This window comes from Pecten maximus, unplaced genomic scaffold, assembly GCF_902652985.1.
Source record: "Pecten maximus unplaced genomic scaffold, xPecMax1.1, whole genome shotgun sequence".
Lineage (NCBI taxonomy): Eukaryota > Metazoa > Mollusca > Bivalvia > Pectinida > Pectinidae > Pecten > Pecten maximus.
This window is the reverse complement of record NW_022982677.1, coordinates 5,577-20,512: the sequence shown is the minus strand read 5'-3', so window position 1 is coordinate 20,512 and position 14,936 is coordinate 5,577. Positions and strand designations below refer to the sequence as shown.

The 14,936-nt window shown below is 39.7% G+C and overlaps 5 protein-coding genes across 5 annotated transcripts; 2 read left to right on the top strand and 3 right to left on the bottom strand.

The window, feature by feature from the left end:
* Window positions 1-901: 901 nt before the first annotated feature.
* Window positions 902-1,346, top strand: LOC117320733 (histone H2B; the record flags this gene model as incomplete). The annotated part of the gene is given in 1 exon segment (XM_033875243.1): window positions 902-1,346. A coding segment is annotated over 1 exon segment (375 nt). The 3' UTR covers window positions 1,318-1,346.
* A 650-nt stretch (window positions 1,347-1,996) lies between these two features.
* On the bottom strand, window positions 1,997-2,530 carry LOC117320734 (histone H4). Its single transcript, XM_033875244.1, has one exon. It carries the CDS (start codon window positions 2,434-2,436, stop codon window positions 2,125-2,127), a length of 312 nt encoding a protein of 103 aa, XP_033731135.1. The 5' UTR covers window positions 2,437-2,530; the 3' UTR covers window positions 1,997-2,124.
* Window positions 2,531-5,461: 2,931 nt separating this feature from the next.
* Window positions 5,462-5,981, bottom strand: LOC117320731 (histone H2A). The gene has a single exon (XM_033875241.1). It carries the CDS (start codon window positions 5,891-5,893, stop codon window positions 5,516-5,518), a length of 378 nt encoding a protein of 125 aa, XP_033731132.1. The 5' UTR covers window positions 5,894-5,981; the 3' UTR covers window positions 5,462-5,515.
* Window positions 5,982-7,749: 1,768 nt separating this feature from the next.
* On the top strand, window positions 7,750-8,371 carry LOC117320732 (histone H2B). Its single transcript, XM_033875242.1, has one exon. It carries the CDS (start codon window positions 7,968-7,970, stop codon window positions 8,340-8,342), a length of 375 nt encoding a protein of 124 aa, XP_033731133.1. The 5' UTR covers window positions 7,750-7,967; the 3' UTR covers window positions 8,343-8,371.
* A 667-nt stretch (window positions 8,372-9,038) lies between these two features.
* On the bottom strand, window positions 9,039-9,495 carry LOC117320735 (histone H4). The gene has a single exon (XM_033875245.1). It carries the CDS (start codon window positions 9,459-9,461, stop codon window positions 9,150-9,152), a length of 312 nt encoding a protein of 103 aa, XP_033731136.1. The 5' UTR covers window positions 9,462-9,495; the 3' UTR covers window positions 9,039-9,149.
* Window positions 9,496-14,936: the final 5,441 nt, after the last annotated feature.

Genomic DNA, 14,936 nt, shown 5'->3' with positions numbered 1-14,936 from the left:
TAAAGGGATGCGGTATATAACCCCTTTGGAGGTGGGGGACACGTTACGGAGGTTGGCTCGGGGCTTGGGAGGGGCATTGAAGGGCCGCTTAGATAGCCGCGCGGTACAGGGGGTACCGTCTACTTGGTTTACAAGTAGCGCCTTCTTGAGCGTCACTAAGGTGGCGCAGAGAATTAGGATAATGCCTGACGGCAACATCCGTATATCTCTGACGTCACTAGTGACGCCCGTGAACGCGGAGATATCTCCACGTACACGTCCTGCATTTAGTGGCTTCCTCTCTTTAGGGGAGAGGATAACCACCGCAGGGTTAGAGACGGATGGGGCTGGGGCCATTGAAAAATTTGAAATTATACTAAAGTAGACAGAAAAAGAGTTTACCTGATCAAAGGGAGGTTACTCTTACAGAAGGTAGAATTGATAGATGGCGGAGGGTAGATCGAGAGCGTGGACAGGTGTCCGGTACAGGTAAGCGTGGGGTCGGTCAGGCGTGAAGGTGAGATACCTGGCCAGATATAAACAATAGAATCTACCTGAGAGAAGGTATTTTTATTGTTAGGGGATTAAGTGGCAATTTATAAAGAGGTCTTAAAACATGAAGGAGATGGCAAGATAAGATTTTTAAAAGAAAATAGATAGGAATTATATTAAAATGGGTAATAAAAAGAAATTAAAAAAAAAAAAAGAAAAAAAAAAGAAAGGTAATGATGATGATAATAATAATGAGTAAAATTTGTTGCCGTGAAGCGTTTTATACCCACAGGTAGGATCGAAACTGTAGCGAGCGAAAAAGTCGGGGGTGTTTTCAGAGAGCTGCGAGGTTCGAGTGTTTGTGTGGCGCAAGGCTAAAGTTTCGATCCTACCTGTGAGGGCGATGGTATAAAAGGGAAAAATTGAAAAACGTCGCTCATTACTCGTATCGGCACTCGTCGTATTAGTATCATGGCACCCAAAGCATCAGGATCGAAAGGAGCTAAGAAGGCCGCCACCAAGGCAAAGGCCAACCGTGGGACTGACAAGAAAAGGAGGAGGAAGAGGAGGGAATCCTACAGCATCTACATCTACAAAGTGTTGAAACAGGTGCACCCCGACACCGGTGTGTCCAGCAAGGCCATGTCCATCATGAACAGCTTTGTCAACGACATCTTTGAGAGAATCGCCGCTGAGGCTTCCCGTCTCGCTCACTACAACAAGAGGTCCACCATCACCAGTCGGGAGATCCAGACCGCTGTCCGTCTCCTTCTGCCCGGTGAATTGGCCAAGCACGCTGTCAGTGAGGGAACCAAAGCTGTCACCAAGTACACCAGCTCCAAGTAAACTCCTGAAAAAGTTTACTACAAACACAAACGGCCCTTTTCAGGGCCACCCAAACTCCTCAAAAAGTCCCAATGAACACTCGAAAAAAACGCAATTACTTAGTTCTTAGTTTTGTGTTATGTTTTAATTCATCATAAGTTAGAAGGGTATGAATTAGTTAAGTATGTGTGTGTAAAATAAATGAATGTATGTGTGTGTGTTGTAATGTATATTGTGTGTATACATGTATGTATCAAAGCATAATTCATAAACATACGGAAATGAAACACGTCTTGATCATGATTGTAATTGAGTGGATGAAACTGTAGTTGGACAATATTTATTGATAAATGGAAATGTATTGCAAACGTGTGTGGAGTTTACTGGTGTTACTTGTCCGTGTGTATTGCGATGACCAATGTAATGTTATTGTTTATTGCGGTACGTATACGTGTACCTTTATGCGTATGTGTACGATATTATTCTTATCGATATTTATTCTCCGTGTAGTAGTATAAGATCAGCATTTATGTTTTTAATACTGGTGACATAGCGATGGAAATAAATAAAATGTAATTATACAATTGGTTGTTATTGAATTAGCCTGTGTTGCGAGTGCAATGTAATTGATGTAGTGTTTATTAATTACCCCATGTGAGTTGTTTGTGCTTATGAGAATGGAATAGCTACAGTTGTACATAAACAATAATTGTAATAAAGAAACAAACTAAGATTGCGTATTTTCGAGTGATATTGAAGCTTTTTGAGAAGTTTGGTGGCCCTAAAAAGGGCCGTTTGTGTTGTTTGTTGACAGGGTTCGTTCTGGGTTTAACCGCCAAATCCGTACAGAGTACGTCCTTGCCTCTTCAGAGCGTACACAACATCCATAGCTGTGACAGTCTTCCTCTTGGCGTGCTCGGTGTATGTGACAGCGTCCCTGATGACGTTCTCAAGGAAAACCTTAAGGACACCACGGGTCTCTTCGTAGATGAGTCCAGAGATACGTTTGACACCACCTCGTCGAGCCAGACGACGGATTGCGGGCTTGGTGATACCCTGGATGTTATCACGCAACACCTTCCTGTGCCTCTTGGCACCTCCCTTTCCGAGTCCCTTTCCTCCTTTACCTCTTCCAGACATGTTTACAGACTGCGAGCAGTGACTGAAATGACTCGGCACACACAGACCAGGTCTTTATAGCAAAGTCTAGGCCGTGTGAGAAGACCTGTGCGTTTTTGTAAGCGCGGTTTTCATTGGTCATAATTCCCGGCCAGGCATACACACTGTATAGTGGTGTTGTAGGCCAAGTGACACATGTGTACATAGCACCTGTGAATAGTAGAAAACTGAAATGTAATCCCACATACGACTAAAGCACTAAAACTTGACATGAACTGTTAAAGAAAACAATGATGTAATGTAATTAGGAATTATCTGGCATTGTCAATTGATGATATGTGTAATTAACAGAATTTGCAATTCATGTGTTATTGTATTTTGTGGAATCTACATTCATTTAACTATATTCACTGTTATCAAGATAGTTATTTTGTAACAAATTTGAATGTATTCCATCAGTTATTCAGTTTTATTAGATTATAATTGTCGCCGAGAACATGTATGAATTATATTAAGCATTTACTGAATGTAGGCGGCTGTATATGAGTTAATTCTTCTGTATGTACATGTATCATGTTGTATATAAGTTTTTTGTAGCTGTAAATGCATTGTATAAAGCTGTATATCAGTTTTAAACGGTGTAAGTGTATGTATGGAAATGTATATAAGTTTATCAAGCGCTAAATACATGTATGAAAGCGTATATTGCACTATTAAGCTGTAAAAACGTAAAATAAAGCAGTTTGAAGTAAGTAATGGTTTCTGCGCATGGAAATGAATTCCCGGAAAAATTGAAACTCCTGAAAAATGAAAAATGTACCCCTAAAAATTTCGGGCCTCGCTCCGCTCGGCCGGACAACCAATCCCACGTCCGACACAAACCATAATCCCGCCCCACCGCCCATACCGCAAACCGTAAGCCACTACACAATCCCATCCAACCCCTATTATTATTTTTTTTTTTTTTCATTATCATTTTTTTTTTTTCTTTTACTATCATTTATTTACATATATATATGCTTCATTATTCAATTATTACCACTTTTCCTCGCAATACCTATAACTCATATTCTTAAAACCAACATCAATAATAAACTCATGTACAAATACTCGCTTCCAAATCACTATAATATCTCACAAACGCATCATATCCATGTAAAGCATCGCAAGTTACCCTAGCAAATTAAGTCATATACTTGTAAATCGAGGAATTATGTCACTAAACTTTAATACCAGGTCGTACAGATGTTTTGTTACAAGTTGTGTTGTTGACTCTCGATCTGTTTATTAATTGACCAGTAATTTGTTAGTGTTATGCAAACATGCTAATTCCGTGTTTTAATTGTTGATCTATCCAATCACAATCGTAATAATATTACTAATTAAAAATTCCAATATTGTATTGAATTTAATTCTTTAATAAAGTTGATGGTTATACTTCCATCTGATTGTAAGTATGTATTGATAGCGTAAATTCGAGAGCAAGTGGAACTTTTTTGGAATTTTGGTGGCCCTGAAAAGGGCCGTTTTGGGAAGTAGTGTACAGATGTACTGCTTAAGCACGTTCTCCGCGGATACGGCGAGCCAGCTGGATATCCTTGGGCATGATGGTGACACGCTTGGCGTGGATGGCGCACAGGTTGGTGTCCTCGAAAAGTCCGACCAAGTAAGCTTCGCTAGCCTCCTGAAGAGCCATAACAGCAGAGCTCTGGAACCTCAGGTCGGTCTTGAAATCCTGGGCGATTTCACGGACGAGACGCTGGAATGGCAGTTTCCTGATGAGGAGCTCGGTGCTCTTCTGGTACCTACGGATTTCACGGAGAGCGACTGTTCCTGGCCTGTACCTGTGAGGTTTCTTTACTCCTCCGGTGGCTGGGGCGCTCTTACGGGCGGCCTTGGTAGCCAACTGTTTACGTGGGGCCTTGCCTCCAGTGGATTTACGGGCGGTCTGCTTTGTACGAGCCATTTCTGATGTTTACCAGTCGAAGTTCAACGGTAGAATGAAAACTGCACTCAGAGAGCTATTTTTGTGCTCCCCGCTCCGTTACAGATCATGGCCACGATTGGGCACAGGATATGTAAACACGTTTCTGATTGGACGCTATCCACAATCCTTCATTGGCCCTCAAGCATGTACAATCCGCCAACTTTCAATCCTACCTGGGCTTGTGTTCACGACGATCACGCACACTAAGAAAAACATGTCATCTTAATGATTGCTATTACCAGTTTAATTATTATCGGTAATTGCATACTATTATGACACCTGTCGAAATTGATATTTTCATTTTTCGGACAGGTATTGTTTTAATCTGATTTGATATTTCTAAAGGGAGAATTACATGTAACACACAGATGATAACACGCCACACAAAACACACTTACTCCACACGTGTGAATGAGAGAGGGGGAAAAAAACAACAACAACAAAAAAACAAAAAAAACACCGCATCTACATCTATGAAAGGTTCACATTTGAACATACAAGTTTCTGTATGAAGTTAACATAATATGCGACAACCTGGCAAGGCGATATACGTAAATATACGCGGTGCCAGACATAGTATGTTGTCTAGTTAGGATTTGTTTTTAATTTGGATTCAATGATGTTATTTTAATTTACATTTAAATCGCCTCACGTGACATGTAGAATAAATGTTCTCTAACGCATCTTTATGTCTGTACTATTGTTGTATACCCAGTTTCATGTGTCTTTGGTTGTAGCTACAAATTACTTGTTTTTACACAAATGTGCTAATGAAAATACTTTTAGTTGTATATTGTACGATCTTTAGATCTGCAGTCGAATATGAATGAATGTTAGCTAGGATATTGTATTCACTAAGTGGCTTTATCTGTAACCACAGTGTGTATAATTTCTGTTGTTATGTTGTAATATGTGAGTAATTATAATATTTATTGACATGTAAATGTAATCCGTGTGTTTTTAAGTAGCTAATTGTATATAATTGAACACATAGATTAATAAGCAACAAGATATTTGCGTGTTTTCGAGGCATATCATATGAACACTTTTTGAGAAAAGTGGGTGGCCCTGAAAAGGGCCGTTTTTGTTTGTGCAGAATGACACTGGAACCGTCTACTTGGCGGGTTTCTGGGTCTTCTTGGGGAGAAGAACAGCCTGGATGTTGGGCAGAACACCACCCTGTGCGATGGTGACACCGGACAGCAGTTTGTTCAACTCCTCGTCGTTCCTGATGGCCAACTGGAGATGACGGGGGATGATCCTGGTCTTCTTGTTATCTCTGGCGGCGTTTCCTGCCAATTCCAAAACTTCAGCAGCTAAGTACTCGAGGACAGCAGCCAAGTACACTGGTGCTCCGGCTCCAACTCGCTCGGCATAGTTTCCCTTGCGGAGCAGACGGTGGATACGTCCGACTGGGAACTGAAGTCCGGCACGGGATGATCGGCTCTTTGCCTTTCCCTTTACTTTTCCTCCCTTACCACGTCCAGACATCTTGATATGTTCGGCTAGTTACTGTAAACAGATATAGCAGAAATGAGTAAAATTTGTTGCCGTGAAGCGTTTTATACCCACAGGTAGGATCGAAACTGTAGCGAGCGAAAAAGTCGGGGGTGTTTTCAGAGAGCTGCGAGGTTCGAGTGTTTGTGTGGCGCAAGGCTAAAGTTTCGATCCTACCTGTGAGGGCGATGGTATAAAAGGGAAAAATTGAAAAACGTCGCTCATTACTCCAATTTAAGTCAGCCCAACATGAAGGTGGATCGATACAAATATATAGGTACGGGTGAGCGATATGAAGTATACAGGTGACGGTATATATTGGAAGTGTGTCCTGTTGGTAGGGGATTGCCCAATCACTAGCGCACTTCTCATTATACCCCACAGCAGCCATTTCAGTGAATATTAACACACCCGTGTGTTAATGGCATATATATGTGTGTGGCTCAGATCCCGGTACGGTTAGAAAGAAGTAACGGGAAATGGGTCACAAGGTCAGTCATGAGAATGTAGGGCGAGCCCACCTAATACAAATTGTTTTAAAAGGGAATTACTCCCTAAGTAAATATATGAACTAAAATACAAAAGTTTATATTTTAAGTAAATATATATTCATGTATAGACTCATGAATACTCCATCGCCTTCATGTTCGGAAAAGTGTTATCATAGTGCTAAAGAATTTGAACTTTTTTTTTTCGGGGCAATAGATTACTAATAATACTTTGTACATCGACTAAATTCCTTAAGAAAATAGTCGATATAACTCAGGAATCAAGGTTTCTTTTTATAACAACTAACAACCCTTGATATCCAGCTTGTACCTTTTTCTTTTATAAAGAACCCAACTTTTTCCATAATAAGTGCTCCGCACATAAATTTTTATTTATATATTGTGAAACGAGTCAACCCCCCACTAATCCTGTAGTGGACCAGGGGAGACAACTCCAAAGAAATACCGGTCAGGACACTAAATGGGTCAAACCCGCCTGACAATCTATACCTTGTACTTACTGGTATAAGGATATTTTTTATAAGATTAAAGTGAAAACTACATATGGAGATAACTATTCCTGTGGCAGAGGAAATAGTTAAGTAATAATTTTTGTTCTCTTTTTTATATCATCTCCACATAATAGCTGGTAATATTTTAAACTAAACTTCTTCAATTCTACTTCATTCAATTACATTAATCTCATCAGCATCGTATCATTTTTTTTTTTTTTTTTTTTTTTTTTTTTTTATCCCACTTTCTTGGCCAGGACACTAAAGGACACAGTCCGCCTGGCAACCAAAATAACTTAAATATTTTGTTTCATCAAAATGATACCAGACAACTATTCCTGTGGCAGAGGAATTAGTTGATTTTTTTTAATGTTTTTAACTGATACATTTTATACGTAGCTATTACGTAATTATTTAAATAAGCTGGGTACATTAGCCCTCACGTAACAATAAATTACTTTTTATAAGTATTAGACAGCTAAATGATTTTTCTCCTCCTTTTTATGTTAAATCTTTTGCTTTTCTTTTATAAAACTTCTATTGCCGCTTTTTTCTACATTTTCTCATACTGTATAATTTGCATACATTAGTATAAGATAAAAACCCGCATACACTATAGGGACGCCCCGGACCATCTATACCTCCAGCCAAGCCCGGCAAAAGGACAAAGTACTGTACCTTACGGAAGCAGTGACGTCCTCGACTGTCGGGTGTAACTGGTGGCCTTAGACCCGGGGTACACAACAGACACATTATATATCACCCCTATTCGAACATCAACATATGACAATAATCTCACTTTTGAACAAATACATATATCTATCGATTTTACTTTTTTTTTTTTGCAAAGATAACTTATAAATATATAAAGATAAATTTTTAACACAAGTATATAGTAAGCCTCTTGGCTCCCTTCGGTCACCCTCCCACGACAAAAAAACTATAACGTGGGCTATTTTAATACCATCGTAGAGCGACTGGCGTACATGGGCCCGCCCACAACGCCACACCCCCACCACATCGTCGTCGTCGCTCATTACTCGTATCGGCACTCGTCGTATTAGTATCATGGCACCCAAAGCATCAGGATCGAAAGGAGCTAAGAAGGCCGCCACCAAGGCAAAGGCCAACCGTGGGACTGACAAGAAAAGGAGGAGGAAGAGGAGGGAATCCTACAGCATCTACATCTACAAAGTGTTGAAACAGGTGCACCCCGACACCGGTGTGTCCAGCAAGGCCATGTCCATCATGAACAGCTTTGTCAACGACATCTTTGAGAGAATCGCCGCTGAGGCTTCCCGTCTCGCTCACTACAACAAGAGGTCCACCATCACCAGTCGGGAGATCCAGACCGCTGTCCGTCTCCTTCTGCCCGGTGAATTGGCCAAGCACGCTGTCAGTGAGGGAACCAAAGCTGTCACCAAGTACACCAGCTCCAAGTAAACTCCTGAAAAAGTTTACTACAAACACAAACGGCCCTTTTCAGGGCCACCCAAACTCCTCAAAAAGTCCCAATGAACACTCGAAAAAAACGCAATTACTTAGTTCTTAGTTTTGTGTTATGTTTTAATTCATCATAAGTTAGAAGGGTATGAATTAGTTAAGTATGTGTGTGTAAAATAAATGAATGTATGTGTGTGTGTTGTAATGTATATTGTGTGTATACATGTATGTATCAAAGCATAATTCATAAACATACGGAAATGAAACACGTCTTGATCATGATTGTAATTGAGTGGATGAAACTGTAGTTGGACAATATTTATTGATAAATGGAAATGTATTGCAAACGTGTGTGGAGTTTACTGGTGTTACTTGTCCGTGTGTATTGCGATGACCAATGTAATGTTATTGTTTATTGCGGTACGTATACGTGTACCTTTATGCGTATGTGTACGATATTATTCTTATCGATATTTATTCTCCGTGTAGTAGTATAAGATCAGCATTTATGTTTTTAATACTGGTGACATAGCGATGGAAATAAATAAAATGTAATTATACAATTGGTTGTTATTGAATTAGCCTGTGTTGCGAGTGCAATGTAATTGATGTAGTGTTTATTAATTACCCCATGTGAGTTGTTTGTGCTTATGAGAATGGAATAGCTACAGTTGTACATAAACAATAATTGTAATAAAGAAACAAACTAAGATTGCGTATTTTCGAGTGATATTGAAGCTTTTTGAGAAGTTTGGTGGCCCTAAAAAGGGCCGTTTGTGTTGTTTGTTGACAGGGTTCGTTCTGGGTTTAACCGCCAAATCCGTACAGAGTACGTCCTTGCCTCTTCAGAGCGTACACAACATCCATAGCTGTGACAGTCTTCCTCTTGGCGTGCTCGGTGTATGTGACAGCGTCCCTGATGACGTTCTCAAGGAAAACCTTAAGGACACCACGGGTCTCTTCGTAGATGAGTCCAGAGATACGTTTGACACCACCTCGTCGAGCCAGACGACGGATTGCGGGCTTGGTGATACCCTGGATGTTATCACGCAACACCTTCCTGTGCCTCTTGGCACCTCCCTTTCCGAGTCCCTTTCCTCCTTTACCTCTTCCAGACATGTTTACAGACTGCGAGCAGTGACTGAAATGACTCGGCACACACAGACCAGGTCTTTATAGCAAAGTCTAGGCCGTGTGAGAAGACCTGTGCGTTTTTGTAAGCGCGGTTTTCATTGGTCATAATTCCCGGCCAGGCATACACACTGTATAGTGGTGTTGTAGGCCAAGTGACACATGTGTACATAGCACCTGTGAATAGTAGAAAACTGAAATGTAATCCCACATACGACTAAAGCACTAAAACTTGACATGAACTGTTAAAGAAAACAATGATGTAATGTAATTAGGAATTATCTGGCATTGTCAATTGATGATATGTGTAATTAACAGAATTTGCAATTCATGTGTTATTGTATTTTGTGGAATCTACATTCATTTAACTATATTCACTGTTATCAAGATAGTTATTTTGTAACAAATTTGAATGTATTCCATCAGTTATTCAGTTTTATTAGATTATAATTGTCGCCGAGAACATGTATGAATTATATTAAGCATTTACTGAATGTAGGCGGCTGTATATGAGTTAATTCTTCTGTATGTACATGTATCATGTTGTATATAAGTTTTTTGTAGCTGTAAATGCATTGTATAAAGCTGTATATCAGTTTTAAACGGTGTAAGTGTATGTATGGAAATGTATATAAGTTTATCAAGCGCTAAATACATGTATGAAAGCGTATATTGCACTATTAAGCTGTAAAAACGTAAAATAAAGCAGTTTGAAGTAAGTAATGGTTTCTGCGCATGGAAATGAATTCCCGGAAAAATTGAAACTCCTGAAAAATGAAAAATGTACCCCTAAAAATTTCGGGCCTCGCTCCGCTCGGCCGGACAACCAATCCCACGTCCGACACAAACCATAATCCCGCCCCACCGCCCATACCGCAAACCGTAAGCCACTACACAATCCCATCCAACCCCTATTATTATTATTTTTTTTTTTCATTATCATTTTTTTTTTTTTCTTTTACTATCATTTATTTACATATATATATGCTTCATTATTCAATTATTACCACTTTTCCTCGCAATACCTATAACTCATATTCTTAAAACCAACATCAATAATAAACTCATGTACAAATACTCGCTTCCAAATCACTATAATATCTCACAAACGCATCATATCCATGTAAAGCATCGCAAGTTACCCTAGCAAATTAAGTCATATACTTGTAAATCGAGGAATTATGTCACTAAACTTTAATACCAGGTCGTACAGATGTTTTGTTACAAGTTGTGTTGTTGACTCTCGATCTGTTTATTAATTGACCAGTAATTTGTTAGTGTTATGCAAACATGCTAATTCCGTGTTTTAATTGTTGATCTATCCAATCACAATCGTAATAATATTACTAATTAAAAATTCCAATATTGTATTGAATTTAATTTCTTTAATAAAGTTGATGGTTATACTTCCATCTGATTGTAAGTATGTATGATAGCGTAAATTCGAGAGCAAGTGGAACTTTTTTGGAATTTTGGTGGCCCTGAAAAGGGCCGTTTTGGGAAGTAGTGTACAGATGTACTGCTTAAGCACGTTCTCCGCGGATACGGCGAGCCAGCTGGATATCCTTGGGCATGATGGTGACACGCTTGGCGTGGATGGCGCACAGGTTGGTGTCCTCGAAAAGTCCGACCAAGTAAGCTTCGCTAGCCTCCTGAAGAGCCATAACAGCAGAGCTCTGGAACCTCAGGTCGGTCTTGAAATCCTGGGCGATTTCACGGACGAGACGCTGGAATGGCAGTTTCCTGATGAGGAGCTCGGTGCTCTTCTGGTACCTACGGATTTCACGGAGAGCGACTGTTCCTGGCCTGTACCTGTGAGGTTTCTTTACTCCTCCGGTGGCTGGGGCGCTCTTACGGGCGGCCTTGGTAGCCAACTGTTTACGTGGGGCCTTGCCTCCAGTGGATTTACGGGCGGTCTGCTTTGTACGAGCCATTTCTGATGTTTACCAGTCGAAGTTCAACGGTAGAATGAAAACTTGATTGATTGATTGATGGGGCTTAACGTCCTTGTTCCGGTTATAACCGAGCCTAGGACACTAAGGGGAAAGGGGTGGGTCGGGGCACTAAATAGGGAGCAATTTCGCATTTCGTCATCGCCAAATGATCTAATATGAGAGGGACAGACGATTATCTCTATGTCTAAAAAAAAAAAAAAAAAAAAAAAAAAAAAAAAAAAAAATTTTTGACCTGTCACTGAATTGCCTTAATGCCCTACATTATCCTAATCTAGATCTCTATGAACCTATACTCTGTGGCGGCTAGCAATTAGCCTACTCTTGTTCGAATACCAGCAGAGGATCTTTAACGTGCACGGCGTGACTCACCGTACACCGGACCCCGGATTAACGTCCCTTCCGAAGGACAAGAAGTGTAGAAGATAGCGTGAGATAGAGTATAGATTGGTTTGAAAAATTTGGTGTAGTTTGTTAGTGGGATATAGTTTTGTTATTGATAGTAGGAATTCTAGACACCATTTTGTATTGCTAAGCATGGTGTTTTCGAATGGGTAAGGGGTAGGGTATAGATCAGACTAGTTTGTTATGTAGAGTGTAGTTATAGGGTGATTATAGAGGGGTAGTGCTGGGCTTGGGTAAGCATAGGAAATTTGGATTATGTGATAATGCGAGTTATTATACAAAGACTGTTTTTCGGGAGACTGTTGATTACTGTGTATAATCATCTACAAGCCTACCCTACTGGAGCAGTGCTATGTACATAAAGCACAGTTTGATAGCGATTAGTAAAAAGTAAGAGGAAAAGATAGGAGGGGAGGAAGGGGGGTTTAGAAAGGGGAGTTGCCAGATGGTATTGGCATGGGAGGTCCCTACCTCTATATTCGGGGTTTGTGTGTGTATTTAGGTACATGTTTTAGAAGGTAGATACCACGTTCCTCGTCACAGGGGGTCTACAACCCGGACCACTCCGGGGCAGACACACCTGCAGAGTAGGTGGATATCTGATGTCAAATTGTATTACCTATTTTGTGTATGAATGGTATAGATGTTCATATGTTGCGATGCGCTTTTTGTGTGGTTTGGGGAATATATAATGCTTTTGTACAGATCATTCACTTAAGTGCACCTGACGAGGTGAGAAGCTGTACAATACACATTATTTCCTATCGTGGTGTATGCGTGTTGTATTTTTGTTTGGTGTGAGTGTTTATAATGCTTTTGTACAGATCATTCACTTAAGTGCACCTGACGAGGTGAGAAGCTGTACAATACACATTATTTCCTATCGTGGTGTATGCGTGTTGTATTTTTGTTTGGTGTGAGTGTTTATAATGCTTTTGTACAGATCATTCACTTAAGTGCACCTGACGAGGTGAGAAGCTGTACAATACACATTATGTCCTATCGTGGTGTATGCGTGTTGTATTTTTGTTTGGTGTGAGAGTTTATAATGCTTTTGTACAGATCATTCACTTAAGTGCACCTGACGAGGTGAGAAGCTGTACAATACACATTATTTCCTATCGTGGTGTATGAGTGTTGTATCTTTGTTTGGTGTGAGTGTTTATAATGCTTTTGTACAGATCATTCACTTAAGTGCACCTGACGAGGTGAGAAGCTGTACAATACACATTATTTCCTATCGTGGTGTATGCGTGTTGTATTTTTGTTTGGTGTGAGAGTTTATAATGCTTTTGTACAGATCATTCACTTAAGTGCACCTGACGAGGTGAGAAGCTGTACAATACACATTATTTCCTATCGTGGTGTATGCGTGTTGTATCTTTGTTTGGTGTGAGTGTTTATAATGCTTTTGTACAGATCATTCACTTAAGTGCACCTGACGAGGTGAGAAGCTGTACAATACACATTATGTCCTATCGTGGTGTATGCGTGTTGTATCTTTGTTTGGTGTGAGTGTTTATAATGCTTTTGTACAGATCATTCACTTAAGTGCACCTGACGAGGTGAGAAGCTGTACAATACACATTATTTCCTATCGTGGTGTATGCGTGTTGTATCTTTGTTTGGTGTGAGTGTTTATAATGCTTTTGTACAGATCATTCACTTAAGTGCACCTGACGAGGTGAGAAGCTGTACAATACACATTATTTCCTATCGTGGTGTATGCGGGATATATTTTTGTTTGGTGTGTAAGTAGACATACGTATCCCTACAGTGAATGTGGTGTTGAGTATAAAAATAAAAAATAAAAATAGATACCAAAAATCGATGTAAAGTATCGCTATCCTAGATCTTGTCTAGATAATCAATAGCAGTGAGATAAGCAGTGAGGAGATCGAAAATGTGTCTCATGTGTTGTTTAGGAGGATTTAGTATAGACTTAGTTTCAAATTTGATTTTATCTAAATTTTCTATTTCATCTTTAAAGTCTGACCTATGGTTATCATGGGCGCTGCATTCGAATAGGATATGTTCTATTGTTTCTGGTTCGCCACAGTTTATACAATAGGGACTGACTTCTTTCTTCATTCTATTGATGTTATGACCAAGCTTGGTGTATCCTAATCTAAGTCTAGTTATTACAGTATCCTCTGTTTTATTATAACTATATAACTGAGTTTTGATTTTGACATTATCCTCGATGTTTCTGAGCCAGTTATTAGTTAATTTCGACCAACTATCCTGCCATATCGATTGGGTTTTATTATTGATTATACTAACGACCTCTGTGACACTCAAGTCTATGTTTAGATGGATGACATTTGACCCTAGGGCTTCTTTAGCTAACTGATCTGCTGCCTCATTGCCTGGTATATCTACGTGCGATGGGATCCATTCAAATTGAAGATCTATGCCTAGTTGATCAATCTCTGATATCATGTAGTGGATTGCATTAAGTAGTTTAGGCCTACTGCTGTTACCAGTTATTAGAGATTGTAAGGAGCTAAGGGAATCCGAAAGAATTACTACTTTATCAAATTTAGTGTGATTTTTCTTTACACCTATCAAAGCAATTTGAATGGCCATAAGCTCTGCTGTATAAACCGATGCTCTATCGCTTAACCGTAATGACTTTTTGACTTTATAGGTGTTGTTATATATTCCTAAACCTACACGGTTACTGTCTGGATTTTTTGAGCCGTCAGTATAGAATTTAGTAAAGTTATTGTATTTTCGATCTATCAGTTCTAATGCTAGGTTTTTAGCGCCTATCGGGTCGTTTTGTTTATCTATCATCTTTAGGAGGTCTAGCGATACATTAGGGTCTGTTTTTAACCACGGGACTTGGAAATCTTGTTTGCGGGATATTTTAACGCTGTCTAAACCATACTTTTGTTTTAGTCTAATTATTTCTGATGGATATGGAGCCCTGGTGTTATTGACGGGATGTTCACTATCTTTTATTTCTTTATTTAGGAGAAATTTATCACCATGACTTTGTGTCCTAGCCCAGTATTTTAATGTAAGATTTTCTCGCCTGAGAGTTAAGGGGGGTTCACCTGCCTCTGCTAATAAACTGTTGGTATTGGTGTTTTTGATTGCC